Below are 27,735 nucleotides of genomic sequence, written 5' to 3' on the forward strand. Positions count from 1 at the left end.
ATACTAATAACACTGAAGAGTCTATACTAATAACCCTGACGAGTCTATACTAATAACACTGAAGAGTCTATACTAATAACACTGAAGAGTCTATACTAATACCACTGAAGAGTCTATACTAATAACACTGAAGAGTCTATACTAATAACACTGAAGAGCCTCTACTAATAACACTGAAGAGTCTAGTATACTAGTAATAGCTTGTTCAGAGGCTCAGCAGCAGATCTCGGGTCGAGGACTGAACTCAACTGGCCACAATAAAGCAGAGTTACAGTTCAGAGAGAAGGGTGATGTCAAGCGTTGAGCTAAGATCAGCATCAGTTCCTAATCCAGCCTGTGACTGAGAGAGCCTGAACTTCCTCCTCCACCATATTTATCCCACTGGGCATATATTGGTTGAATCAACATTGTTTCCAAGTCATTTCAATTAAATTACATTGAACCAATGTGGAATAGACATTGAATTGACACCTGTGCCCAGTGGGATGGTACTGACAGATGCATGTACTCTGTAGGTAGCAGAGTACACACATTTTTCATGACCACCAGCTGTGTGGGTTTGACAGTTCAACATGGTAAGGTACAAAGAGAAAAGCCCCTCAGTTCCATGTGTCAGATGTTATGTGTGAGTATTTTGTTCTGCGTATTGAGGTACTGTATTTATTGTCATCAGTAGAAAACATTGCACCCCTGTGATTTTCTCAAATACCCCACACCTCTCTCTCTCTCTCTCTCTCTCTCTCTCTCTCTCTCTCTCTCTCTCTCTCTCTCTCTCTCTCTCTTCTTCTCTCTCTCACCAGCATTCTGGCTGTGAAATCTGAGCCCGGGGCCAAATATAGCCAGACACAGTGAGCAGTCAGATGCTGGGACAGATGGGACAGCAGGCCACACTGGAGGAACCACTCAAGTAGACCTCGACCTGCTCACAGTGCTCGCACTCACTGCCCGACCAAAAAAGCTACTCTGCTGGGAAAATACGCTTCTGTCTATTCTCACAGACATATAATCTTAACAGCAAACTGGAACTACTAGACTGGGACAATACCTTTGGACAAAAACTTGAAGGTAAGGCTGTCCTTTCTCATTTCTTGTTGACATTATCGGTGGAATGTCCTGGAGGCGCTGTTGTTCCTTTGTTTTATATTGAAATGCTACTTACGGCTTATCAGCAATCAAGAGATCCTTTGAATTTTGGATATTAGAAAAACGCTTAGAAAAATCTGTTGATATCAATTTACTGTCAGTGTATGTGAGGATACTCACTTTTGCATTTGAGATCAGGTTAGTGCCAGGGCTGCTCGTAAAATATGGTTATTTTCACAAGATATTAAAGTTATATTAAAGTACATTAAAATGGATGTACTAAATACATAGTTATTGAACACTGATAGCAGAAATGACGTACTCTGTTCTATTCTGTAATTGACGGCATTGATGACAATGACCATTGACAGTAGTCATTGACCTTTTGTAAATTAGTTGTACTATTTTTTTATATTCCCCATTCATATTTAATCAATGTAGTTAATGCATCTTTTCACATGGAAAATAACAGCCTCTGTAGAGAATATTATCCCTTGTGCTTGACTGTGTATACATATGTTTGTATGCATGTGTGTGTCTTGTGTGAGCTTGAGTATGGGTTATACTGCAGTGTGTTTAAAGGGCCCTTATTGAGGGTGGGGTTGTGATGCTGCTGTGAAATATAGCCCAAGGGGATTCAAAATAACAACACCTGGTCTCCTGGACGCCATAGAAGGCAGAATGTCACACTCGTATATGTACAGTATACGATACTGACACACAAACACACTCACTTCTATACAGAGTGACTATTGCAAGTACGGTTTCATTCACACGCTCCATCCTCTACATTATAGTAGATTCCCCTCTACATTATAGTCATGGAGCTCACATGCCTACTGTACACACCTATGTTCCCAAGCACATTCTACATATGCATATAGATGCTTCGACTTTCATCTGATGTGTGTTCCAGACCACCTGTTTAGGAAGTGACAGAGCTATGCTTGAGCTATTGACCACTGTCAGTGGAGAGTTTCATAAATGTGTGGTATGACCAAAACAAAACAATCCCACTGTGAAGGTGCGCACATGTGGGTGTGTGTGTTTGTGTGGCTGCCGCTGTAGTTTATCTAGTCTTTTGAAGTGTATGGAGAGTACAACTCTAATTATCATGGTTAAAACTTTTAATATTTTATACTTGTAGTGAATTGTTGCAGAGACAGAGAAAGAGGGAGAGAGAGAGAGAAGAATAAGGAAGCGAGAGGAGAGTGAGGGAAATAGACAATTAGGGAGAGGGAGGGATGGTGACAAATGCCAGCCATGCACACTTTGACCTCCAGAAAGCCTTTGTTAATACCAACCAGCTGAGCCCAAAGAATGCCAGCCTAAATCATCCTCAACTGTAGGTTGATGAGGGAGGGTGTGTTGCTGTTCACTGTGAGGTCTGTTTTTATTTATTCAGATGTCTGGCTCTATCTACTGTGTTAACTGAATGTCATGTTTGTGTGTGTGTGTTTCAGGATGCAGGACGGGAGATGGAATCAGTCCCTCCCCCTCTCTCTGCTTATGAAGGATGGGGGCAGGGTTCTAGAGGGAGACGGAGGGGTGTTCTCAGAGACGTCGTCTGATGGGGATCTATACCTGGACTCTATGGCGGATATGGACGCCGGAGTTGGGGACTTTTCAGATCTTACCGCCTTCCTCAGCCAAGACGAGATCAACCGCAGCCTGGACCTGGCTCGGGAGGCCTTCAGTGATGCAGAAGACCGGGGAGTCACTGTCTCTCCTATTCCCAGAACCCAGGAGCCGGCTCTCTACTTCCCCTCCCCCACCCCCTTCAACACCACAGAATACCTGACCAAAAGCCCCAGCTTCCCCCACCAAACCAAAGCCCACTCCCCAGATGACAGTCACTCAGTCAAAGTCACCTCCAGCCAGAGTTTCCACCTCAGCAGGCCCATACAGACCACATGTGAAGCCATGGCCTTGCCTGAGAAGTTTGTCTGCCACAAGAACATCACCCCAGTCTATAAGCAGGACAAGCCCCGACTGGTCCACGAGGGCTTAGAGCTGAATGAACGGGCTGCCTCCGCCACTGAGTTCTGTAGCCGTGCTGCCACCTTCATCGAGGAGCTGTCCTCTATCTTTAAAGGCTCCGCCCGGCCGGAGCAAATGGGGGAGGAAGACTCCTCCTCTCCCGACAGCGGGTATCTGTCTCCTAAGAGCCACTGGCTGGGCCCCCAGGGCTCTGCCTCTGTCCCCCCACAGCCTCTCATCCAACAGGGGGCACCACAGCAGTGTGAGCCAGGCTTGGGTATCCAGCCAGCAAGCATGATGGGTGGAATGGGTGTGACGGGTGTCCCTTCTCTGAGTGTGACGGGGGTTCCAATTGTCTCCAATCTGATGAGTGTGAATGAGTTGATGGGGAAGCAGCAGCACAGTGGAGCCCAGTTGATGGGGAAGCAGCAGCACAGTGGAGCCCAATTGATGGGGAAGCAGCAGCACAGTGGAGCTCAGTTGATGGGGAAGCAGCAGCACAGTGGAGCACAGTTGATGGGGGAGCAGCAGCACAGTGGAGCCAAGTTGATGGGGGAGCAGCAGCACAGTGGAGCTCCGTTGATGGGGAAGCAGCAGCACAGTGGAGCTCAGTTGATGGGGGAGCAGCAGCACAGTGGAGCCCTGTTGATGGGGAAGCAGCAGCACAGTGGAGCCATGTTGATGGGGGAGCAGCACAGTGGAGCCAAGTTGATGGGAGAGCAGCACAGTGGAGCCAAGTTGATGGGGAAGCAGCAGCACAGTGGAGCCAAGTTGATGGGGGAGCAGCAGCACAGTGGAGCCCAGTTGATGGGGGAGCAGCAGCACAGTGGAGCCCAGTTGATGGGAGAGCAGCAGCACAGTGGAGCCCAGTTGATGGGGGAGCAGCGGCACAGTGGAGCCCAGTTGATGGGGCAGCAGCAGCACAGTGGAGCCCAGTTGATGGGGGAGAAGCTCAGTGGAGCACAGAGTGTAGATGGAGACCTGTCACTGCCACACTTTACCCAGAAGCTGAAGAGCCAGGAGGTGGCAGAGGGACACCCCATCCAACTGGAGTGTAGGGTGGCAGGAAACCCTCAGCCGCTGGTCAGGTAAGGAGAATGGTGCTAGGTGGAAGTCTGATTTGGTTGTGATCATATTGGTCATCAGTAGAATGAGACGGTTAACACCAGTGGTAGAACACAAGAGATTCATTGTGTGCATTAACAGTATAGTAAATATGACTGCTGCATGTTCCTCAACATAAACTTAAGTTTATTTATACGCTACTGTATATCTGTTTATCATTTTATTAAGATCTCCAATGGTGTGTGTTACCCATTTGATGTAGTGGGTAAAGATCAGAACTCTGTCATCATACTACATTTAATGCTATCGTTGCAAGGCAGTTGATCCTCTTGTTGGTCTTACACCAACTTCCTTCACCTCTAAGGGAAGTGGATCTCCATGATGGAGACTTTTGAAATGATCCCCCTCGGTAAGGGAGTCAAATCAAACACACTGACTCCAGTGGAGGCTGATGAGGGGAGGACGGCTCATAATAATGGATGGAACGAAGCAAATTAAATGGTATCAAACCATGTTTGATGTATTTGATAGCATTCCACTGATTCCTCTCCAGCCATTACCACGAGCCCATCTTCCCTAGTTAAGTTGCTACCAACTTAATGTGACTGACTCCCCATTTGGACATGTGGTAACTTTGGAGTTTTGTTGTGAGAAGATTTGGATATATGGCGAAAAAGATCCAACTTAAACACAACACTCATATAGAGTGGTGTCTGTGGTTGGAAGCAGAGCCTTCAGTCAGAGATAGGGTTGCTCAATGGGTGTGGGAGTGGGATGTTGAGGGAGCGGGAGGAGGTAGGAGGTGAGAGCTGTAGGGTGTCGACAAGGCCTCCACAGAACACCTGCTGTGGGGTTGGGACAGTTACACTGTGTGTAACCACAGTAACTGATAAGCCTTGCGACCAGGTGCTAGTGGAGACATTGTCAGGTCAGGGAGTTTCTGCCTGGGCAGTCATTCTGCTCTTTAAATTTATTTTATTTTTATATAGCACCCCCTGGCTGTAGGGATTTGGACTAGTCCAACAGGAAACTAAGCTGAGACACTTTTCAAACATGAATAAATTTATTGTGCCCAATGGACTTTATTTGTTATTGTCTAGTTGAGGCCGGGCGTGGGGTTCATTTCGAAGAGAAGGCCTTCATCCTGCCTGGTTGAGGTTGACTAACAGAGTACAGAGGGTGAGAGGCCTGTGGCCGTGGTTCTGATATGGTTCTCTCCTGTCCTGGTGAGCTATAAGGGGCCTCTTCCTCTGCTGTATAAATAGTCTCCAGGCCAACAGGAGCTAGGCCCTGAAACGTAAGCAATGTCATGACACAGCGTTTTCTGCCACTCTCCACCTCTTCACCTCTTCACACCTTCTTGGGAAATATGAAGGTTGTAGTGTAGTGTTTTATTTGACCAATAGGAGGCCATGCCATACTAGTGTACTGTACCACATACTTAAACTGCATACTCATTTTGGCGTTTGATGTAATAGAATTCATTAGTCCTTTCCGAGTCCATAAATTTACGCCCTATACCAAAATGAAGCAATGGTGGGAGTCAATGCAATCGCACATTAGAATAAGCATTCAGAGTACTATTTTCAATTTTTCACATACTATTTAGTATGCTAGTGTGATTATTCAGACACGGCCAGTGTAGGAATGCAGTCATGGAGAGGGGGAGAGTGAAAAGGAGAGGAAGAGGGGGAGAGGTTAATATGGGCTGAGACTGGAATATTGTTTTTGTTTTGTGTTTTCCCTAACCTATATACACAATGAACAAAAATATAAACGCAACATGCAACAATTTCAAAGATATTTCTGGGTTACAGTTCAGATAAGGAAATCAGTCAATTTAATAAATTCATTAGGCCTTAATCTATGGATTTCACATGACTGGGAATACAGATATGCATCTGTTGGTCACAGATCCCTTAACAAAAAAGGTATGGGCGTGGATCAGAAAACCAGTCAGTATCTGGTGTGACCACCATTTGCCTCGTGCAGCGCAACATCACCTTCAAATAGAGTTGATCAGGCTGTTGATTGTGACCTGTAGAATGTTTTTCCACTCCTCTTCAATGGCTGTGTGAAGTTGCTGGATATTGGCGGGAACTGGAACACGCTTACGTACACATCAATCCAGAGCATCCCAAACACGCTCAATGGGTGACATGACTGGTGAGTATGCAGGCCATGGAAGAAATGGGAAATGTTGAGCTTCCAGGAATTGTGTACAGATCCTTACAACATGGGGCCGAGCATTATCATGCTGAAACAAAAGGTGATGGCGGTGGATGAATGGCACGACAATGAACCTCAGGATCTCTTCACGGTATCTCTGTGCATTCAAATTGCCATCGATCAAATGCAATTGTGTTCAAGGTCTGAAGCTTATGCCATGGCCATTCTATAACCCCCTGATGTCAACGTTCACAACGTTGACATCAGCAAACCACTCACCCACACAACGCTATCTGCCATCTGCCATCTGCCATCTGCCAGTACAGTTGAAACCGGGATTCATCCGTGAAGAGCACACTTCTCCAGCGTGCCAGTGGCCATCCAAGGTGAGCATTTACCACTGAAGTCGGTTATGACGCCAAACTGCAGTCAGGTCACGATTATGCAAATTAGCTTCCCTGAGACGGTTTCTGACAGTTTGTGCAGAAATGCATTGGTTGTGCAAACTCACAGTTTCTTCAGCTGTCCGGGTGGCTGGTCTCAGACGATCCCGCAGGTGAAGAAGATGGATGTGGAGATGCTGGGCTGGCATGGTCACACGTGGTCTGCAGTTGTGAGGCCGGTTGGACGTACTGCCAAATTCGCTAAAATGACGGCTTATGGTAGAGAAATTAATATTAAAATCTCTGGCAACAGCTCTGGTGGACATTCATGCAGTCAGCATGCCAATTGCATGTTCCTTCAAAACTTGAGACATCTGTGGCATTGTGTATGTGACAAAACTGTACATTTTAGTGTGGCTTTTAATTGTAACCTGCACAGGGTAAACCTGTGTAATGATCATGCTGTTTAATCTGCTTCTTGATATGCTACACCTGTCAGGTGGATGGATTCTCTTGGCAAAGGAGAAATGCTCACTAAACAAATTTGAGAAAAATAAGCTTTTTGTGTGTTTGGAACATTTCTGGGATCTTTTATTTCAGCTCATGAAACATGGGACCAACACTTTACATGTTGCGTTCATATTTTTGTTCAGTATAGTTGATTTATGTGTGAATGTTGCTTGTAAAATCAGTCTGGGATTGTGATTTGGATGTTTAGAATTTTTGAATTATATATGCATTGTTCATGTGGAACTGAGGTCTTGTTTACTTCAAGTCATAGGGATCTGGATAGAACGTCACACAGATGTTTTGTCACTTATTTTATCCTGCAGATACCCACTTTTAAGGCTTGACTTGTTTTCTGTCTATTGACACTAGGTGGCACTATGGTGTTTATAATTCATAAAGATGTTGCATAATGACTTCACAGTCCCCAATGGAATTTGCAATGTCTAGGAAGTTCAAATGACATCCCAGTATTAAATGAATATGTTGACAACATGTTGAAACAGATATGTAAGAACATCTACTGGTGTTGGTTTCACTGGTATGAACAAATGTCAGGGGTTTTCCACCTCAACATCCAGACAACTGCTTCAGTTGTGTATATTTAGTGTGTTCTCCAGGTAAATGGATGGTGTATCAGGGTAAATACAGTGGGGTTAAAAGACTGAGCTAAGGCATTTCATAAACACATTGTTCCTCTGCTCTTCATCCATCTCACTCACAAGGACAGACACACAATAACATTCAGAATTCCTCTGGGACTGGTGTGTGGTACAAAGAGAACAGGCCTCGTATCCTGGTGAAGACTATTCAAATCAAATCAAACTTTATTTGTCACATGCGCCGAATACAACAAGTGTAGACCTTACCGTGAAATGCTTACTTACAAGCCCTTAACCAACAGCGCAGTGCAAGAATAGTTTAGAAAATATTTACCAAATAAACTAAAGTAAAAAATGGTAAAAAGTAAGACAATAAAATAACAATAACGAGGCTATATACAGGGGGTACCGGTACAGAGTCAGTGTGCGGGTTACAGGTTATCAGTGAGTAGCAGCAGTGTACAAAACAAACAAACGTAAATAGTCCGGTTGCCATTTGATAAATTGTTCAGCAGTCTTATGGCTTGGGGGTAGAAGCTGTTAAGGAGATTTTGGTCCTAGACGTGGCGCTCCGGTACCGCTTGTCGTGTGGCAGCAGAGAAAACAGTCCATGACCTGGGTGACTGGAATCTTTGACAATTGTATAAGCATTCCTCTGACACTTCCTGGATGGCAGTTGCTCTTGCTGCGGGCGATTCCCTGATCCACCTCTACGCAGACGACACCATTCTATATACTTTCGGCCCGTCTTTGGACACTGTGCTATCTAACCTCCAAACAAGCTTCAATGCCATACAACACTCCTTCCGTGGCCTCCAACTGCTCTTAAACGCTAGTAAAACCAAATGCATGCTTTTCAACCGGTCGCTGCCTGCACCTGCATGCCCGACTAGCATCACCACCCTGGATGGTTCCGACCTAGAATATGTGGACGTCTATAAGTACCTAGGTGTCTGGCTAGACTGCAAACTCTCCTTCCAGACTCATATCAAACATCTCCAATCGAAAATCAAATCAAGAGTCGGCTTTCTATTCCGCAACAACGCCTCCTTCACTCAAGCCGCCAAGCTTACCCTAGTAAAACTGACTATCCTACCGATCCTCGACTTCGGCGATGTCATCTACAAAATGGCTTCCAACACTCTACTCAGCAAACTGGATGCAGTCTATCACAGTGCCATCCGTTTTGTCACTAAAGCACCTTATACTACCCACCACTGCGACTTGTATGCTCTAGTCGGCTGGCCCTCGCTACATATTCGTCGCCAGACCCACTGGCTCCAGGTCATCTACAAGTCTATGCTAGGTAAAGCTCCGCCTTATCTCAGCTCACTGGTCACGATGGCAACACCCATCCGTAGCACGCGCTCCAGCAGGTGTATCTCACTGATCATCCCTAAAGCCAACACCTCATTTGGCCGCCTTTCGTTCCAGTACTCTGCTGCCTGTGACTGGAACGAATTGCAAAAATCGCTGAAGTTGGAGACTTTCATCTCCCTCACCAACTTCAAACATCAGCTATCTGAGCAGCTAACCGATCGCTGCAGCTGTACATAGTCTATTGGTAAATAGCCAACCCTTTTCACCTACCTCATCCCCGTACTGTTTTTATTTATTTACTTTTCTGCTCTTCTGCACACCAATATCTCTACCTGTACATGACCATCTGATCTTTTATCACTCCAGTGTTAATCTGCAAAATTGTAATTATTTGCCTACCTCCTCATGCCTTTTGCACACATTGTATATAGACCCCCCCTTCGTTTTCTACTGTGTTATTGACTTGTTAATTGTTTACTCCATGTGTAACTCTTTGTTGTATGCTCACACTGCTATGCTTTATCTTGGCCAGGTCGCAGTTGCAAATGAGAACTTGTTCTCAACTAGCCTACCTGGTTAAATAAAGGTGAAATAAAATAAAATAAAATAAAATTGGCCCCAGGGTACTGGGCCGTACGCACTACCCTCTGTAGCGCCTTATGGTCAGATGCCGAGCAGTTGCCATACCAGGCGGTGATGCAACTGGTCAGGATGCTCTCGATGGTGCAGCTGTAGAACTTTTTGAGGATCTGGGGACCCATGTCAAATCTTTTCAGTCTCCTGAGGGGAAAAAAGTTTTGTCGTGCTCTCTTCACGACTGTCTTGGTGTGTTTGGACCATGATAGTTCATTGGTGATGTGGACACCAAGGAACTAGAAACTGTCAACCCGCTCCACTACAACCCCATCAATGTTAATGGGGGCCTGTTCGTCCCGTCTTTTTCTGTTGTCCACGATCTGCTCCTTTGTCTTGCTCACATTGACGGAGTTGCTGCTGTCTTGCCACCACACTGACAGTTCTCTGACCTCCCCCATATAGGCTGTCTCTTCATTGTGATCAGGCCTACCACTTGTGTCGTCAGCAAACTTAATGATGGTGTTGGAGACGTGTTTGGCCACGCAGTCGTGGGTGAACAGGGAGTACAGGAGGGGACTAAGTACACACTCCTGAGGGGCCCCTGTGTTGAGGATCAGTGTGGCAGACGTGTTGTTGCCTACCCTTACCACCTGGGGCAGCCCATCAGGAAGTCCAGGATCCAGTTGCAGAGGGAGGTGTTTAGTCCCAGGGTCCTCAGCTTATTGATGAACTTGGTGGGCACTATGACCTCTATATCATGCGGTGTCAGAGGAAGGCCCTAAAAATTGTCAAAGACGCCAGCCAACCTAGTCATAGACTGTTCTCTCTGCTACTGCACGGCAAGTGGTATCGGAGTGCCAAGTCGAGGTCCTAAAGGCTTCTTAACAGATTCCACCCCAAGCCATAAGACTCCCATTACAGCTAATCAAATGGCTACCCAGACCCCTCTTATATGCTGCTGCTACTCACTGTTTATAATCTATGCATAGTCACTTTTCCTCTACCTGTACATATACATGTACATATTACCTGAATTACCTCGACTAACCGGTGTCCTCGCACAGTGACTCTGTACCGGAACCCCCTGTATATAGCCTTGCTTGTTATTTTACTGCTGCTGTTACATTTTTGTTACCTTTGTTATCTATTTTCTATATTTTACTTATCTATTTTTTACTTAACACATTTAGTTTTTTCTTAACTTCTTAAAGCATTGTTGCTTAAGGGCTTGTAAGTAAGCATTTCACTGTAAGGTCTACACCGGTTGTATTCGGCGCATGTGGCAAGTCAAATTTGATTTGATTTGAGAGGTCATATTGCAGACAAGGAATAAGTAACATCTTCATTCGAGCTGTACAGGGATCTTATACCTCTACAATACACCCAATCAGTTCCAGGTGTGGAGAGGCATGCCAGTATGTAAACATTGGGTTTGGCATAGCAGACAGTGTAATTTGCACAAAGGCCTTGTAGGCGCTGTATGGATTTATGCATGCAGGGTTTGTTTACAGAGGCCAAGTGGGGTCTGCATGTGTGTGAGGATTTTAAGGATGAAGTTACCTCCCTGCCTGTGTGAGGATTTTAAGGATGAATATACCTCCCTGTGTGTGTGTGTCACAGTCACATTTGTTCCCTGCGGTTGTACCCCAGGAGTTGCAGAGGGGATGTGTTTTGGGAAATACCCTGTAATCTGATATCAGGGGTGATATGCTAAGGAAAAGTATCACATGGATGCAGTGAACAACGGCTATCTCACTGCCTAGCAGCTAAAGGTGATGATGGTTCATCAAAATGTACAGAATGTTTAGCATTTAGCCTGCATATTCCTTACTATTTAATTATAATATTTTCTGAAAGACATACCAATAAACCAAACACACACAATCCCAGAGGAAACTTGAGGAAGATGAGAAGCTAGAGAGGAATTTTGCGATGAAATCCAAACAAGGCAGCTTTTCCATCACCAGGAGAACACGGCATTCCCTACGCTGAGGTTGGAATTTGTCATCAAATATAGGGTTCTTGTTTAAATTAAAAGCTCATATTTGCACAGCCGATGTTGACTTTTTTCCCCCCTCCTTGTGTAACAGATAACTCAGCTATAGCTGTAATCCATATCAGCTACATCATATGGTACCACAGGGCTTCGGTCCTCATTCTCATATATTGAGACAACTGGACAGACATGGGTAGATGTGAGATTCAAATGAGAAAAGAGAGAGTGAGAGTGATAGGGGAGGGGGGATAAAGGAGATGTTGGCAGAGTGTGATGTTGCTAGTAGTAAAGAGATATCTGTCCATAGATACCTGGCTGTGGAGATAGTCTTGGTAATATGGACAATGTTTATTATCTGTCATAGCAACTTCTTAGGAAGGTCATGATTTTTTATTTCACCTTTATTTAACTAAGTTGGCCAGTTGAGAACAAGTTCTCATTTACAACTGCGACCTGGCCAAGATAAAGCAAAGCAGTGACAAAAACAACAACACAGAGTTATACATGGAATAAACAAACGTACAGTCAATAATACAATAGAAAAATCTATGTACAGTGTGTGCAAATGTAGTAAGATTAGGGAGGTAAGGCAATAAATAGGCCATAGTGGCGAAATAATTACAATTTAGCATTAGCACTGGAGTGATAGATCTGCAGATGATGATGTGCAGGTACAGATACTGGGGTGCAAAAGAGCAAAAAAATAAATAACAATATGGGGATGAGGTAGTTGGGTGTGCTATTTACAGATAGGCTGTGTATAGGTACAGTGATCGGTAAGCTGCTCTGACAGCTGATGCTTAAAGTTAGTGAGGGAGATATGTCTCCAGCTTCAGTGATTTTTGCAATTCGTTCCAGTCATTGGCAGCAGAGAACTGGAAGGAAAGGTGGCCAAAGGGGGTGTTGGCTTTGGGGACGACCAGTGAAATATACCTGCTGGAGCGCGTGCTACGGGTGGGTGTTGCTATGGTGACCAGTGAGCTGGGATAAGGTGGGGCTTTACCTAGCAAGGACTTATAGATGACCTGGAGCCAGTGGATTTAGCGATGAATATGAAGCGAGGGCCAGCCAACGAGAGCATACAGGTCGCAGTGGTGGTTAGTATATGGGGCTTTGGTGATCAAATGGATGGCACTGTGATAGACTACATACAATTCGCTGAGTAGAGTGTTGGAGGCTATTTTGTAAATGCCAAAGTCAAGGATCGGTAGGATGGTCAGTTTTATGAGGGTATGTTTGCCAGCATGAGTGAAGGAGGCTTTGTTGCGAAATAGGAAGCCGATTCTAGATTGGAGATGCTTAATGTGAGTCTGGAAGGAGAGTTTACAGTCTAACCAGACACCTAGGTATTTGTAGTTGTCCACATATTCGAAGTAAGAACCGTCCAGAGTAGTGATGCTAGGCGGGTGGGCGAGTACGGGCAGCAATCGGTTGAAGAGCATGCATTTAGTTTTACTAGCATTTAAGAGCAGTTGGAGGCCATGAAAGGAGTGTTACAAGGCGTTGAAGCTCGTTTGGAGGTTAGTTAACACAGTGTCCAAGGAAGGGCCAGATGTATACAGAATGGTGTCGTCTGCATAGAGGTGGATCAGAGAATCACCAGCAGCTAGAGCGACATCATTGATATATACAGAGAAGAGTGTCGGCCCGAGAATTGAACCCTGTGGCACCCCCATAGAGACTGACAGAGGTCCGGACAACAGGCCCTCCGATTTGACACACTGAACTCTATCAGAGAAGTAGTTGGTGAACCAGGCGAGGCAGTCATTAGAGAAACCAAGGCTGTTGAGTCTGCTGATAAGATTGATTATAACAAGCACATCAACTGCTAATCTTATCAAATGAGATACCAGCACAGATACTAAATAGATAGCTTTTCCTTCCTTCCTGCCCCCCCCCCCCAACCGTTTGCATATTACCCTATGGCATGCTTGTCTCAAAAGGCATTCTCACGCACCCACATTTTCTATGTGCTATTTTCCATACCCTTTGTTCCTCATTACACTAATGTCATTATATAATTTACTCTCTAGTGTGAGTGTGTTCTCAGGTGTGTACATGATTGTGTGTGTGTGTGTGTGTGTGTGTGGTGTGTTTGCATAGGTGTGGTGTGTTTGTATGTCCCTCATTTTAAAGCTAATTTCCCATGATGGGGTTGCCAGGTCTTGGCAAGAGATCCCCAGTCTTCACCTCTAAAAAGGCCTTTTGTACATTCACTCTCAGGGTAATGAATTGGTGATGAGCTAGTAGTGTCAACATTTTACATTCCCACTGGGAGAGGCATTCCTGTTGGCTGGGCGCAGTCTCCCGTGGTCATGGGCGACTGCAGCTGTCTGTGGTCTTGGTGCGAGAGTCCTACGGTCCCTGAGCGCCTGGTATTCAGTGTACACTCCAGCTCCTCAACCTTTTTTAAAATATAACCTTTATTTAACTAGGCAAGTAAGTTAAGAAAAAATATATTATTTACAATGACGGCCTACACCGGCCAAACCCGGATGACGCTGGGCCAATTGTGCGCCGCCCCATGGGACTCCCAATCATGGCCAGTTGTGATACAGCCTGTGATACACTAGTTTATACTGAGAGAGAGGCATGTTTGACATCAGGACGGTGTGTGTGTGTGTCTGTGTGTGTGTGTGTGTGTGTGCATATGTGTGTCAGGGACACCTCCTCTAAAGTTATGGTTATATTCGCAGCGGGGTTGTTTTTTTTATGTGAAATTTTGTGCCTTCTACCCTTGATTTCCTGTATAAAGTGCAGCCAGTACAGCATTACAGAGAGAGTGAGGGGGAGAAGGCAAACTCCACTGAACTAGTTTCAGTGTATTGAATCACTTGTGAGTTTCTGGATTTTGGGTGAACTTCTCTTTTAATGATTCCAGCTTTAATTGTTTTGTGTTTGATGTGTTATTTAAAGGCTTTCTGTTTAATGTTCTTTCTTGTCATCACCATAACTGCTTGTCGTGCAAACAAAGCATTTTCTAAACTGGTCTTGGAGTAGAGAGTCGGTAGTGAGACGTAGAAGGAGACAGCTGTGGGGAAGCAGCCTTGGCTGCACGGGATAAACCAAACACACACAACCCCAGAGGAAACTTGAGGAAGATGAGAAGCTAGAGAGGAATTTTGCGATGAAATCCAAACAAGGCAGCTTTTCCATCACAAGGAGAACACGGCATTCCCTACGCTGAGGTTGGAATTTGTCATCAAATATAGGATTTCTGTTTAAATTAAAAGCTCATATTTGCACAAGCAATGTTTACTCTTTTTCCCTCCTAGTGTGACAGATAACTCAGCTATAGCTGTAATCCATATCAGTTACATCATATGGTACCATTGGGCTTCGGTCCTCATCCTCATATATTGAGACAACTGGACAGACATGGGGGGGGTGGGGGGTTAAAAGAGATGTCTGCCGAGTGTGATGTTGCTGTAGTAGTAAAGAGATACATTAGCCATTCCTCTTTCTTTTCCGTTTAACAACAGCTATAGTATGAGGTCATAGCAGCCAGCCGACCAGCCCACTACCAACCTATGAGGTAGTGGGACTGTAATGCTGCTGCTGACTGTTTGGCCCATTTTAGGATGGCTGTCATTTTTACATCTGCCTCAGGGTCCCGATTCATCTCCCATGTTGGAGCGCTAGCTGGCATTTTCATACCTTTTGTTAGCAGTGCATGAGAATGATGTCAAATCGTAGTTCTCAATAATAACACAGCTTATCGGATAGTGATAATCAATAGATTCAGCCGCGGTCCGGAATATAATTACAAATGATTTGTAGACTGCAAATTTCCCTCAAGAAGCCCAAGCGTGGCAATGCTTTGGAACAGATTTCCAGAATTAAAATAACTTGGAGCTGATTCGCTGGTGTTTGTGCAGTCTTTTTATTGTTTGCAGGCATATGTGAAAGTTATTATTACTCACAGGTAGTTGTCACTATGCTGTGGGTTGAAGGATGTGTGTGTGTATGTGAATATGTGTGTGTAAATACATGAGTAGATGTGTTCTGGTAGTTAACACCATGCTGTTTGCGAATGTAGTGAGGTAACAGTGTAAGAGCAATCGTCAGTCAATCCATATGCTCATATAGTGCATCATTACTGCCACTTTCATGATGACTTTCACTTTGATGTGCAGAGCTGTGGTGTAGTGGTAATACTCCCTGGCACCAATCACATGTAGACTCCTCACTGGAGACCGGGGGTTCAATCCCTGCGTCTGAGCTTCCCACTGTTGATCCCACCTACCTGTATCCCCCTCTGAATTCCAAAGTGTGTCAATAAAAGTGTGAAATACCATTAAAAAACCTTGAACAGAGGGGTGCACACATAAGTACAGTAAACTAGCATGTCAGCATTAAATCCTTCAGATGGACACGTGTCACTGCTGTTCGTCAGTGTGTGTTAACAGCAGGCATGACCATGCGAGCTGTTGGTTCCCAGCCTTACTTCTGGCCCTGGGCTGGAGATAGGGTGTGAAGTTTGGAGGTGAAACTTTTCCAGTTCCGCTGTCTGGCAGCCTGGAGCATCAAGGACAAGGAGGGTCCTCCTGTGCTCGGTCACTTATCACCACACACAAACAGCTTCTCTAATACTATTTACACATTTTGTTTTGTGTGTATGAGGGAAGTAACAGCATTGCCTGTAATTCTATGACCATGTCTATTTGTGCTAACATTATAACTGATATTGAGGGTAATCCTGATGTCTGTGGTATATGGTCAACTCAGGGTCTGTACACAAAATGACTAACTTACCAAACCAGAGAGAGATAAAGGAGGATTGAGGAGTGAGAGGGTAAAGAGAGAATGCAAAGGGAGGTCGATAGGGAGAGGAGAAGAGACAGGGTAAAGAGAGAATGCAAAGGGAGGTCGATAGGGAGAGGAGAAGAGACAGGGTAAAGAGAGAATGCAAAGGGAGATAGATAGGGAGAGGAGGAGAGACAGGGTAAAGAGAGAATGCAAAGGGAGGTCGATAGGGAGAGGAGAAGAGACAGGGTAAAGAGAGAATGCAAAGGGAGGTCGATAGGGAGAGGAGGAGAGACAGGGTAAAGAGAGAATGCAAAGGGAGGTAGATAGGGAGAGAAGGAGAGACAGGGTAAAGAGAGAATGCAAAGGGAGGTAGATAGGGAGAGGAGGAGAGACAGGGTAAAGAGAGAATGCAAAGGGAGGTAGATAGGGAGAGAAGGAGAGACAGGGTAAAGAGAGAATGCAAAGGGAGGTAGATAGGGAGAGGAGAAGAGACAGGGTAAAGAGAGAATGCAAAGGGAGGTAGATAGGGAGAGGAGAAGAGACAGGGTAAAGAGAGAATGCAAAGGGAGGTAGATAGGGAGAGGAGAAGAGACAGGGTAAAGAGAGAATGCAAAGGGAGGTCGATAGGGAGAGGAGAAGAGACAGGGTAAAGAGAGAATGCAAAGGGAGGTAGATAGGGAGAGGAGGAGAGACAGGGTAAAGAGAGAATGCAAAGGGAGGTAGATAGGGAGAGGAGAAGAGACAGGGTAAAGAGAGAATGCAAAGGGAGGTAGATAGGGAGAGGAGAAGAGACAGGGTAAAGAGAGAATGCAAAGGGAGGTAGATAGGGAGAGGAGGAGAGACAGGGTAAAGAGAGAATGCAAAGGGAGGTAGATAGGGAGAGGAGGAGAGACAGGGTAAAGAGAGAATGCAAAGGGAGGTAGATAGGGAGAGGAGAAGAGACAGGGTAAAGAGAGAATGCAAAGGGAGGTAGATAGGGAGAGGAGAAGAGACAGGGTAAAGAGAGAATGCAAAGGGAGGTAGATAGGGAGAGGAGGAGAGACAGGGTAAAGAGAGAATGCAAAGGGAGGTAGATAGGGAGAGGAGGAGAGACAGGGTAAAGAGAGAATGCAAAGGGAGGTAGATAGGGAGAGGAGAAGAGACAGGGTAAAGAGAGAATGCAAAGGGAGGTAGATAGGGAGAGGAGAAGAGACAGGGTAAAGAGAGAATGCAAAGGGAGGTAGATAGGGAGAGAAGGAGAGACAGGGTAAAGAGAGAATGCAAAGGGAGGTAGATAGGGAGAGAAGGAGAGACAGGGGTAAAGAGAGAATGCAAAGGGGGTAGATAGGGAGAGGAGAAGAGACAGGGTAAAGAGAGAATGCAAAGGGAGGTAGATAGGGAGGAGAAGGAGAGACAGGGTAAAGAGAGAATGCAAAGGGAGGTAGATAGGGAGAGGAAGGAAGAGACAGGGTAAAGAGAGAATGCAAGGGAGGTAGATAGGGAGAGGAGAAGAGACAGGGTAAGAGAGAATGCAAAGGGAGGTAGATAGGGAGAGAAGGAGAGACAGGGTAAAGAGAGAATGCAAAGGGAGGTAGATAGGGAGAGGAGAAGAGACAGGGTAAAGAGAGAATGCAAAGGGAGGTAGATAGGGAGAGGAGAAGAGACAGGGTAAAGAGAGACTGCCAAAGGGAGGTAGATAGGGAGAGGAGAAGAGACAGGGTAAAGAGAGAATGCAAAGGGAGGGTAGATAGGGAGAGGAGAAGAGACAGGGTAAAGAGAGAATGCAAAGGGAGGTAGATAGGGAGAGGAGAAGAGACAGGGTAAAGAGAGAATGCAAAGGGAGGTAGATAGGGAGAGAAGGAGAGACAGGGTAAAGAGAGAATGCAAAGGGAGGTAGATAGGGAGAGGAGAAGAGACAGGGTAAGAGAGAATGCAAAGGGAGGTCGATAGGGAGAGGAGAAGAGACAGGGTAAAGAGAGAATGCAAAGGGAGGTAGATAGGGAGAGGAGAAGAGACAGGGTAAAGAGAGAATGCAAAGGGAGGTAGATAGGGAGAGGAGAAGAGACAGGGTAAAGAGAGAATGCAAAGGGAGGTAGATAGGGAGAGGAGAAGAGACAGGGTAAAGAGAGAATGCAAAGGGAGGTAGATAGGGAGAGAAGGAGAGACAGGGTAAAGAGAGAATGCAAAGGGAGGTAGATAGGAGAGGAGAAGAGACAGGGTAAGTAGAGAATGCAAAGGGAGGTAGATAGGGAGAGGAGAAGAGACAGGGTAAAGAGAGAATGCAAAGGGAGGTAGATGGGAGAGGAGAAGAGACAGGGTAAAGAGAGAATGCAAAGGAGGGTAGATAGGGAGAGGAGAAGAGACAGGGTAAAGAGAGAATGCAAAGGGAGGTAGATAGGGAGAGGAGAAGAGAGACAGGGGTAAAGAGAGAATGCAAAGGAGGTAGATAGGGAGAAGAAGGAGAGACAGGGTAAAGAGAGAATGCAAAGGGAGGTAGATAGGGAGAGGAGAAGAGACAGGGTAAGAGAGAATGCAAAGGGAGTAGATGGGAGAGGAGAAGAGACAGGGTAAAGAGAGAATGCAAAGGGAGGTAGATAGGGAGAGGAGGAGAGACAGGGTAAAGAGAGAATGCAAAGGGAGGTAGATAGGGAGAGGAGAAGAGAGACAGGGTAAAGAGAGAATGCAAAGGGAGGTAGATAGGGAGAGGAGGAGAGACAGGGTAAAGAGAGAATGCAAAGGGAGGTAGATAGGGAGAGGAGGAGAGAGACAGGGTAAAGAGAGAATGCAAAGGGAGGTAGATAGGGGAGAGGAGGAGAGACAGGGTAAAGAGAGAATGCAAGGGAGGTAGATAGGGAGAGAAGGAGAGACAGGGTAAAGAGAGAATGCAAAGGGAGGTAGATAGGGAGAGAAGGAGAGACAGGGTAAAGAGAGAATGCAAAGGGAGGTAGATAGGGAGAGGAGAAGAGACAGGGTAAAGAGAGAATGCAAAGGAGGTAGATAGGGAGAGAAGGAGAGACAGGGTAAAGAGAGAATGCAAAGGGAGGTAGATAGGGAGAGGAGAAGAGACAGGGTAAAGAGAGAATGCAAGGGAGGTAGATAGGGAGAGGAGAAGAGACAGGGTAAAGAGAGAATGCAAAGGGAGGTAGATAGGGAGAGGAGAAGAGACAGGGTAAAGAGAGAATGCAAAGGGAGGTAGATAGGGAGAGAAGGAGAGACAGGGTAAAGAGAGAATGCAAAGGAGTAGATAGGGAGAGGAGAAGAGACAGGGTAAAGAGAGAATGCAAAGGGAGGTAGATAGGGAGAGAAGGAGAGACAGGGTAAAGAGAGAATGCAAAGGGAGGTAGATAGGGAGAGGAGAAGAGACAGGGTAAAGAGAGAATGCAAAGGGAGGTAGATAGGGAGAGGAGAAGAGACAGGGTAAAGAGAGAATGCAAAGGGAGGTAGATAGGGAGAGGAGAAGAGAGACAGGGTAAAGAGAGAATGCAAGGGAGGTAGATAGGGAGAGAAGGAGAGACAGGGTAAAGAGAGAATGCAAAGGGAGGTAGATAGGGAGAGGAGAAGAGACAGGGTAAAGAGAGAATGCAAAGGGAGGTAGATAGGGAGAGGAGAAGAGACAGGGTAAAGAGAGAATGCAAAGGGAGGTAGATAGGGAGAGGAGGAGAGACAGGGTAAAGAGAGAATGCAAAGGGAGGGTAGATAGGGAGAGGAGAAGAGAGACAGGGTAAAGAGAGAATGCAAAGGGAGGTAGATAGGGAGAGGAGGAGAGACAGGGTAAAGAGAGAATGCAAAGGGAGGTAGATAGGGAGAGGAGGAGAGAGACAGGGTAAAGAGAGAATGCAAAGGGAGGGTAGATAGGGAGAGGAGGAGAGACAGGGTAAAGAGAGAATGCAAAGGGAGGTAGATAGGGAGAGAAGGAGAGACAGGGTAAAGAGAGAATGCAAAGGGAGGTAGATAGGGAGAGAAGGAGAGACAGGTTGTAAAGAGAGAATGCAAAGGGAAGGTAGATAGGGAGAGGAGAAGAGACAGGGTAAAGAGAGAATGCAAAGGGAGGTAGATAGGGAGAGGAGAAGAGACAGGGTAAAGAGAGAATGCAAAGGGAGGTAGATAGGGAGAGAAGGAGAGACAGGGTAAAGGAGAGAATGCAAAGGGAGGTAGATAGGGAGAGGAGAAGAGAGACAGGGTAAAGAGAGAATGCAAAGGGAGGTAGATAGGGAGAGGAGAAGAGACAGGGTAAAGAGAGAATGCAAAGGGAGGTAGATAGGGAGAGGAGGAGAGACCGGGTAAAGAGAGAATGCAAAGGGAGGTAGATAGGGAGAGAAGGAGAGACAGGGTAAAGAGAGAATGCAAAGGGAGGTAGATAGGGAGAGGAGGAGAGACAGGGTAAAGAGAGAAGCAAAGGGAGGTAGATAGGGAGAGGAGAAGAGACAGGGTAAAGAGAGAATGCAAAGGGAGGTCGATAGGGAGAGGAGAAGAGACAGGGTAAAGAGAGAATGCAAAGGGAGGTAGATAGGGAGAGGAGGAGAGACAGGGTAAAGAGAGAATGCAAAGGGAGGTAGATAGGGAGAGGAGAAGAGACAGGGTAAAGAGAGAATGCAAAGGGAGGTAGATAGGGAGAGGAGAAGAGACAGGGTAAAGAGAGAATGCAAAGGGAGGTAGATAGGAGAGGAGGAGAGACAGGGTAAAGAGAGAATGCAAAGGGAGGTAGATAGGGAGAGGAGGAGAGACAGGGTAAAGAGAGAATGCAAAGGGAGGTAGATAGGGAGAGGAGAAGAGACAGGGTAAAGAGAGAATGCAAGGGAGGTAGATAGGGAGAGGAGAAGAGACAGGGTAAAGAGAGAATGCAAAGGGAGGTAGATAGGGAGAGGAGGAGAGACAGGGTAAAGAGAGAATGCAAAGGGAGGTAGATAGGGAGAGGAGGAGAGACAGGGTAAAGAGAGAATGCAAAGGGAGGTAGATAGGGAGAGGAGAAGAGACAGGGTTAAAAGAGAGAATGCAAAGGGAGGTAGATAGGGAGAGGAGAAGAGACAGGGTAAAGAGAGAATGCAAAGGGAGGTAGAATAGGGAGAGAAGGAGGAGAGACAGGGTAAAGAGAGAATGCAAAGGGAGGTAGATAGGGAGAGAAGGAGAGACAGGGTAAAGAGAGAATGCAAAGGGAGGTAGATAGGGAGAGGAGAAGAGACAGGGTAAAGAGAGAATGCAAAGGGAGGTAGATAGGGAGAGAAGGAGAGACAGGGTAAAGAGAGAATGCAAAGGGAGGTAGATAGGGAGAGAAGGAAGAGACAGGGTAAAGAGAGAATGCAAAGGGAGGTAGATAGGGAGAGGAGAAGAGACAGGGTAAAGAGAGAATGCAAGGGAGGTAGATAGGGAGAGAGTAGGAAGAGACAGGGTAAAGAGAGAATGCAAAGGGAGGTAGATAGGAGAGGAGGAAGAGACAGGTGTAAAGAGAGAATGCAAAGGGAGGTAGATAGGGAGAGGAGAAGAGACAGGGTAAAGAGAGAATGCAAAGGGAGGTAGATAGGAGAGGAGGAGAGACAGGGTAAAGAGAGAATGCAAGGGAGGTAGATAGGGAGAGGAGGAGAGACAGGGTGAAAGAGAGAATGCAAAGGGAGGTAGATAGGGAGAGGAGAAGAGACAGGGTAAAGAGAGAATGCAAAGGGAGGTAGATAGGGAGAGGAGAAGAGACTAGGGTAAAGAGAGAATGCAAAGGGAGGTAGATAGGGAGAGAAGGAGAGACAGGGTAAAGAGAGAATGCAAAGGGAGGTGATAGGGAGAGAAGGAGAGACAGGGTATAGAGAGAATGCAAAGGGAGGTAGATAGGGAGAGGAGAAGGACAGGGTAAAAGAGAGAATGCAAAGGGAGGTAGATCGATAGGGAGAGAGAGAAGAGAGACAGGGTAAAGAGAGAATGCAAAGGGAGGTAGATAGGGGAGAGAGGAAGAGACAGGGTAAGAGAGAATGCAAAGGGAGGTAGATAGGGAGAGGAGAAGAGACAGGGTAAAGAGAGAATGCAAAGGGAGGTAGATAGGGAGAGAAGGAGAGACAGGGGTTAAAGAGAGAATGCAAAGGGAGGTAGATAGGGAGAGGAGAAGAGACAGGGTATAAAGAGAGAATGCAAAGGGAGGTAGATAGGGAGAGGAGAAGAGACAGGGTAAAGAGAGAATGCAAAGGGAGGTAGATAGGGAGAGGAGAAGAGACAGGGTAAAGAGAGAATGCAAAGGGAGGGTAGATAGGGAGAGGAGAAGAGACAGGGTAAAGAGAGAATGCAAAGGGAGGTAGATAGGGAGAGGGAGAAGAGACAGGGTAAAGAGAGAATGCAAAGGGAGGTAGATAGGGAGAGAAGGAGAGACAGGGTAAAGAGAGAATGCAAAGGGAGGTAGATAGGGAGAGGAGAAGAGACAGGGTAAAGAGAGAATGCAAAGGGAGGTCGATAGGGAGAGGAGAAGAGACAGGGTAAAGAGAGAATGCAAAGGGAGGTAGATAGGGAGAGGAGAAGAGACAGGGTTAAAGAGAGAATGCAAAGGGAGGTAGATAGGGAGAGGAGAAGAGACAGGGTAAAGAGAGAATGCAAAGGGAGGTAGATAGGGAGGAGGAGAAGAGACAGGGTAAAGAGAGAATGCAAAGGGAGGTAGATAGGGAGAGAAGGAGAGACAGGGTAAAGAGAGAATGCAAAGGGAGGTAGATAGGGAGAGGAGAAGAGACAGGGTAAAGAGAGAATGCAAAGGGAGGTAGATAGGGAGAGGAGAAGAGACAGGGGTAAAGAGAGAATGCAAAGGGAGGTAGATAGGGAGAGGAGAAGAGACAGGGTAAAGAGAGAATGCAAAGGGAGGTAGATAGGGAGAGGAGAAGAGACAGGGTAAGAGAGAATGCAAAGGGAGGTAGATAGGGAGAGGAGAAGAGAGACAGGGTAAAGAGAGAATGCAAAGGGAGGTAGATAGGGAGAGAAGGAGAGACAGGGTAAAGAGAGAATGCAAAGGGAGGGTAGATAGGGAGAGGAGAAGAGACAGGGGTTAAAGAGAGAATGCAAAAGGGAGGTAGATAGGGAGAGGAGAAGAGACAGGGTAAAGAGAGAATGCAAAGGGAGGGTAGATAGGGAGAGGAGGAGAGACAGGGTAAAGAGAGAATGCAACGGGAGGTAGATAGGGAGAGGAGAAGAGAGACAGGGTAAAGAGAGAATGCAAAGGGAGGGTAGATAGGGAGAGGAGGAGAGACAGGGTAAGAGAGAATGCAAAGGAGGTAGATAGGGGAGAGGAGGAGAGAGACAGGGTAAAGAGAGAATGCAAAGGGAGGTAGATAGGGGAGAGGAGGAGAGACAGGGTAAAGAGAGAATGCAAAGGGAGGTAGATAGGGAGAGAAGGAGAGACAGGGTAAAGAGAGAATGCAAAGGGAGGGTAGATAGGGAGAGAAGGAGAGACAGGGTAAAGAGAGAATGCAAAGGGAGGTAGATAGGGAGAGGAGAAGAGACAGGGTAAAGAGAGAATGCAAAGGGAGGTAGATAGGGAGAGAAGGAGAGACAGGGTAAAGAGAGAATGCAAAGGGAGGTAGATAGGGAGAGGAGAAGAGACAGGGTAAAGAGAGAATGCAAAGGGAGGTAGATAGGGAGAGGAGAAGAGACAGGGTAAAGAGAGAATGCAAAGGGAGGTAGATAGGGAGAGGAGAAGAGACAGGGTAAAGAGAGAATGCAAAGGGAGGTAGATAGGGAGAGAAGGAGAGACAGGGTAAAGAGAGAATGCAAAGGGAGGTAGATAGGGAGAGGAGAAGAGACAGGGTAAAGAGAGAATGCAAAGGGAGGTAGATAGGGAGAGAAGGAGAGACAGGGTAAAGAGAGAATGCAAAGGGAGGTAGATAGGGAGAGGAGAAGAGACAGGGTAAAGAGAGAATGCAAAGGGAGGTAGATAGGGAGAGGAGAAGAGACAGGGTAAAGAGAGAATGCAAAGGGAGGTAGATAGGGAGAGGAGAAGAGAGACAGGGTAAAGAGAGAATGCAAAGGGAGGTAGATAGGGAGAGAAGGAGAGACAGGGTAAAGAGAGAATGCAAAGGGAGGTAGATAGGGAGAGGAGAAGAGACAGGGTAAAGAGAGAATGCAAAGGGAGGTAGATAGGGAGAGGAGAAGAGACAGGGTAAAGAGAGAATGCAAAGGGAGGTAGATAGGGAGAGGAGGAGAGACAGGGTAAAGAGAGAATGCAAAGGGAGGTAGATAGGGAGAGGAGAAGAGAGACAGGGTAAAGAGAGAATGCAAAGGGAGGTAGATAGGGAGAGGAGGAGAGACAGGGTAAAGAGAGAATGCAAAGGGAGGTAGATAGGGAGAGGAGGAGAGAGACAGGGTAAAGAGAGAATGCAAAGGGAGGTAGATAGGGAGAGGAGGAGAGACAGGGTAAAGAGAGAATGCAAAGGGAGGTAGATAGGGAGAGAAGGAGAGACAGGGTAAAGAGAGAATGCAAAGGGAGGTAGATAGGGAGAGAAGGAGAGACAGGGTAAAGAGAGAATGCAAAGGGAGGTAGATAGGGAGAGGAGAAGAGACAGGGTAAAGAGAGAATGCAAAGGGAGGTAGATAGGGAGAGGAGAAGAGACAGGGTAAAGAGAGAATGCAAAGGGAGGTAGATAGGGAGAGAAGGAGAGACAGGGTAAAGAGAGAATGCAAAGGGAGGTAGATAGGGAGAGGAGAAGAGAGACAGGGTAAAGAGAGAATGCAAAGGGAGGTAGATAGGGAGAGGAGAAGAGACAGGGTAAAGAGAGAATGCAAAGGGAGGTAGATAGGGAGAGGAGGAGAGACAGGGTAAAGAGAGAATGCAAAGGGAGGTAGATAGGGAGAGAAGGAGAGACAGGGTAAAGAGAGAATGCAAAGGGAGGTAGATAGGGAGAGGAGGAGAGACAGGGTAAAGAGAGAATGCAAAGGGAGGTAGATAGGGAGAGGAGAAGAGACAGGGTAAAGAGAGAATGCAAAGGGAGGTAGATAGGGAGAGAAGGAGAGACAGGGTAAAGAGAGAATGCAAAGGGAGGTAGATAGGGAGAGGAGAAGAGAGAGGGTAAAGAGAGAATGCAAAGGGAGGTAGATAGGGAGAGGAGAAGAGACAGGGTAAAGAGAGAATGCAAAGGGAGGTAGATAGGGAGAGGAGAAGAGACAGGGTAAAGAGAGAATGCAAAGGGAGGTAGATAGGGAGAGAAGGAGAGACAGGGTAAAGAGAGAATGCAAAGGGAGGTAGATAGGGAGAGGAGGAGAGACAGGGTAAAGAGAGAATGCAAAGGGAGGTAGATAGGGAGAGGAGGAGAGACAGGGTAAAGAGAGAATGCAAAGGGAGGTAGATAGGGAGAGGAGAAGAGAGACAGGGTAAAGAGAGAATGCAAAGGGAGGTAGATAGGGAGAGGAGGAGAGACAGGGTAAAGAGAGAATGCAAAGGGAGGTAGATAGGGAGAGGAGGAGAGACAGGGTAAAGAGAGAATGCAAAGGGAGGTCGATAGGGAGAGGAGAAGAGACAGGGTAAAGAGAGAATGCAAAGGGAGGTAGATAGGGAGAGAAGGAGAGACAGGGTAAAGAGAGAATGCAAAGGGAGGTAGATAGGGAGAGAAGGAGAGACAGGGTAAAGAGAGAATGCAAAGGGAGGTAGATAGGGAGAGGAGGAGAGACAGGGTAAAGAGAGAATGCAAAGGGAGGTAGATAGGGAGAGAAGGAGAGACAGGGTAAAGAGAGAATGCAAAGGGAGGTAGATAGGGAGAGAAGAAGAGAGACAGGGTAAAGAGAGAATGCAAAGGGAGGTAGATAGGGAGAGGAGAAGAGAGACAGGGTAAAGAGAGAATGCAAAGGGAGGTAGATAGGGAGAGGAGGAGAGAGAGGGGGATTAAGCGTTAGATTTATATAAGTGCATTAGTGAGAGACGGTTTGGAGAGTTGAAAGTAAAATACCAGACTAGACATAAAGTGTGTCGGAGCCAGACAAAGGCAGCAGTCGTTGGAGGCGGGTAATGCTATAGACTAGCTACAGACAGTACAGAAGGACAGGGGACAGGACCATACATCTCCCACAGCTTCTTCAGATACTCTGTGTGTCCTCCGTTCCAGTTCAGCTCTCAGGGTAAACACTTAGAAATGCACTTACCTCCCATCATCTGGAAACACTGATCGCATCTCATCACATTCTCACTGACATACACACTAGCGTAGCGCAGCATTCATCAGCTAACGTACAGTACGTCCAAAGTGCCCCTAAAGCACACAGATAATACCTCAAGCACATACAAACTACACCTCAAACACAAAGTTACAAGCACGTTTCTGGAACACACTTGGTTATAGAACCATGATAGATCTTATGAACTTGGACGAAAGGAGATTGGGATATACTTGAATACGTCACATCTCCTAATCTTGATCCGAACAGAAGAGTTACAGTTCTGAGATCAGTTCACTGTGTGTTGTGAGTCAGAGGTGAGGGCCTGTTCTACAGCTAGGCCTGATACAGTACAGCACAGAGCTACATTCCTGGGCTCACCTGCATAATGACTCCCTCCAGCCACTCATCATGCTTGATAAGGCACGACCATTAGATTCAGCTTACAGTAAGATGCCTTTTGATGTGTGATATTTTGGGCTGTTTGTCTTGGGTTGGATTCCTGTGTGGCTCCCAGGACCCAGTGTTTGAAGGCTTGTAAGGCTTGATTCAATTATCTGTCTGATATTTAAAAAGGAGGAATTCTTCATGGAATTACTGTGTGTAGACTGTGTGACTGCCAGTGTGAGTAACTGATGGTTTGTAAAACAGTGTGTGTGTGTGTGTGTGTATCAATTTTAACATACCGTGTGTTTTTATGTGTTTGACTATGTGTTCATTTGAATGTGAACGTGCAAGCTTGTGTCAGTCTGTGTGAGTGTACAAGCCTGTTTTATGACCAGACGAGGGTCATATGGGACTCATAAAACCAAGGTTGGGTTTTTCCTCCCAGAACCATGTCCATGTGACAGGATTACAGCTGTACACGTTAAACTGTCTCACTCAGACTCAGGAGAGGTATCTCCATCTCTATATCTCTTTTCTCATTTTCTCTTCTCTCCGCCATTGTCATGATCTCCATTCCTCATTTTCTCCTCCTCCAGCTCTCTGTCCCTGTTTCCCCCGTCTCCTCCCTCTCTGTATGCACAGCCACAGTTTTTCTGTGACCCAGACCCACAGGTCAGTGATAAGGCACTATGTTTGGGGATGATGTCATATAGAGAGTAGTATTTGGGGGGTCCGTGTGGGGGTATTCATTTTCATGTAAAGGGTAGAATGAGACATCTCATGTGTCTGTGCATTAAGAGATGAGTTTGGAAGTTGGGGAGGTTACAGAGTAATATGT

At 46.2% G+C, this 27,735-nt stretch overlaps 1 protein-coding gene across 7 annotated transcripts in view; it reads left to right on the forward strand.

Moving 5' to 3' along the window:
• Nucleotides 1-861: 861 nt before the first annotated feature.
• palld (palladin, cytoskeletal associated protein) overlaps nt 862-27,735 on the forward strand; it is a 121,744-nt gene continuing 94,870 nt past the window's right edge. For 6 of the 7 annotated variants that reach the window (XM_031785855.1, XM_031785858.1, XM_031785861.1 and 3 more), the window contains exons 1-2: nt 862-1,065; nt 2,547-4,151. In XM_031785855.1, the coding sequence (XP_031641715.1) occupies nt 2,548-4,151 (1,604 nt within the window). In that variant the 5' untranslated portion in view covers nt 862-1,065; nt 2,547. The remainder of the gene's footprint in view (nt 1,066-2,546; nt 4,152-27,735) is intronic. The other variant, XM_031785859.1, reaches the window with a different exon arrangement.

Source organism: Oncorhynchus kisutch, linkage group LG13 (genome assembly GCF_002021735.2).
Source record: "Oncorhynchus kisutch isolate 150728-3 linkage group LG13, Okis_V2, whole genome shotgun sequence".
Classification (NCBI taxonomy): Eukaryota; Metazoa; Chordata; class Actinopteri; order Salmoniformes; family Salmonidae; genus Oncorhynchus; species Oncorhynchus kisutch.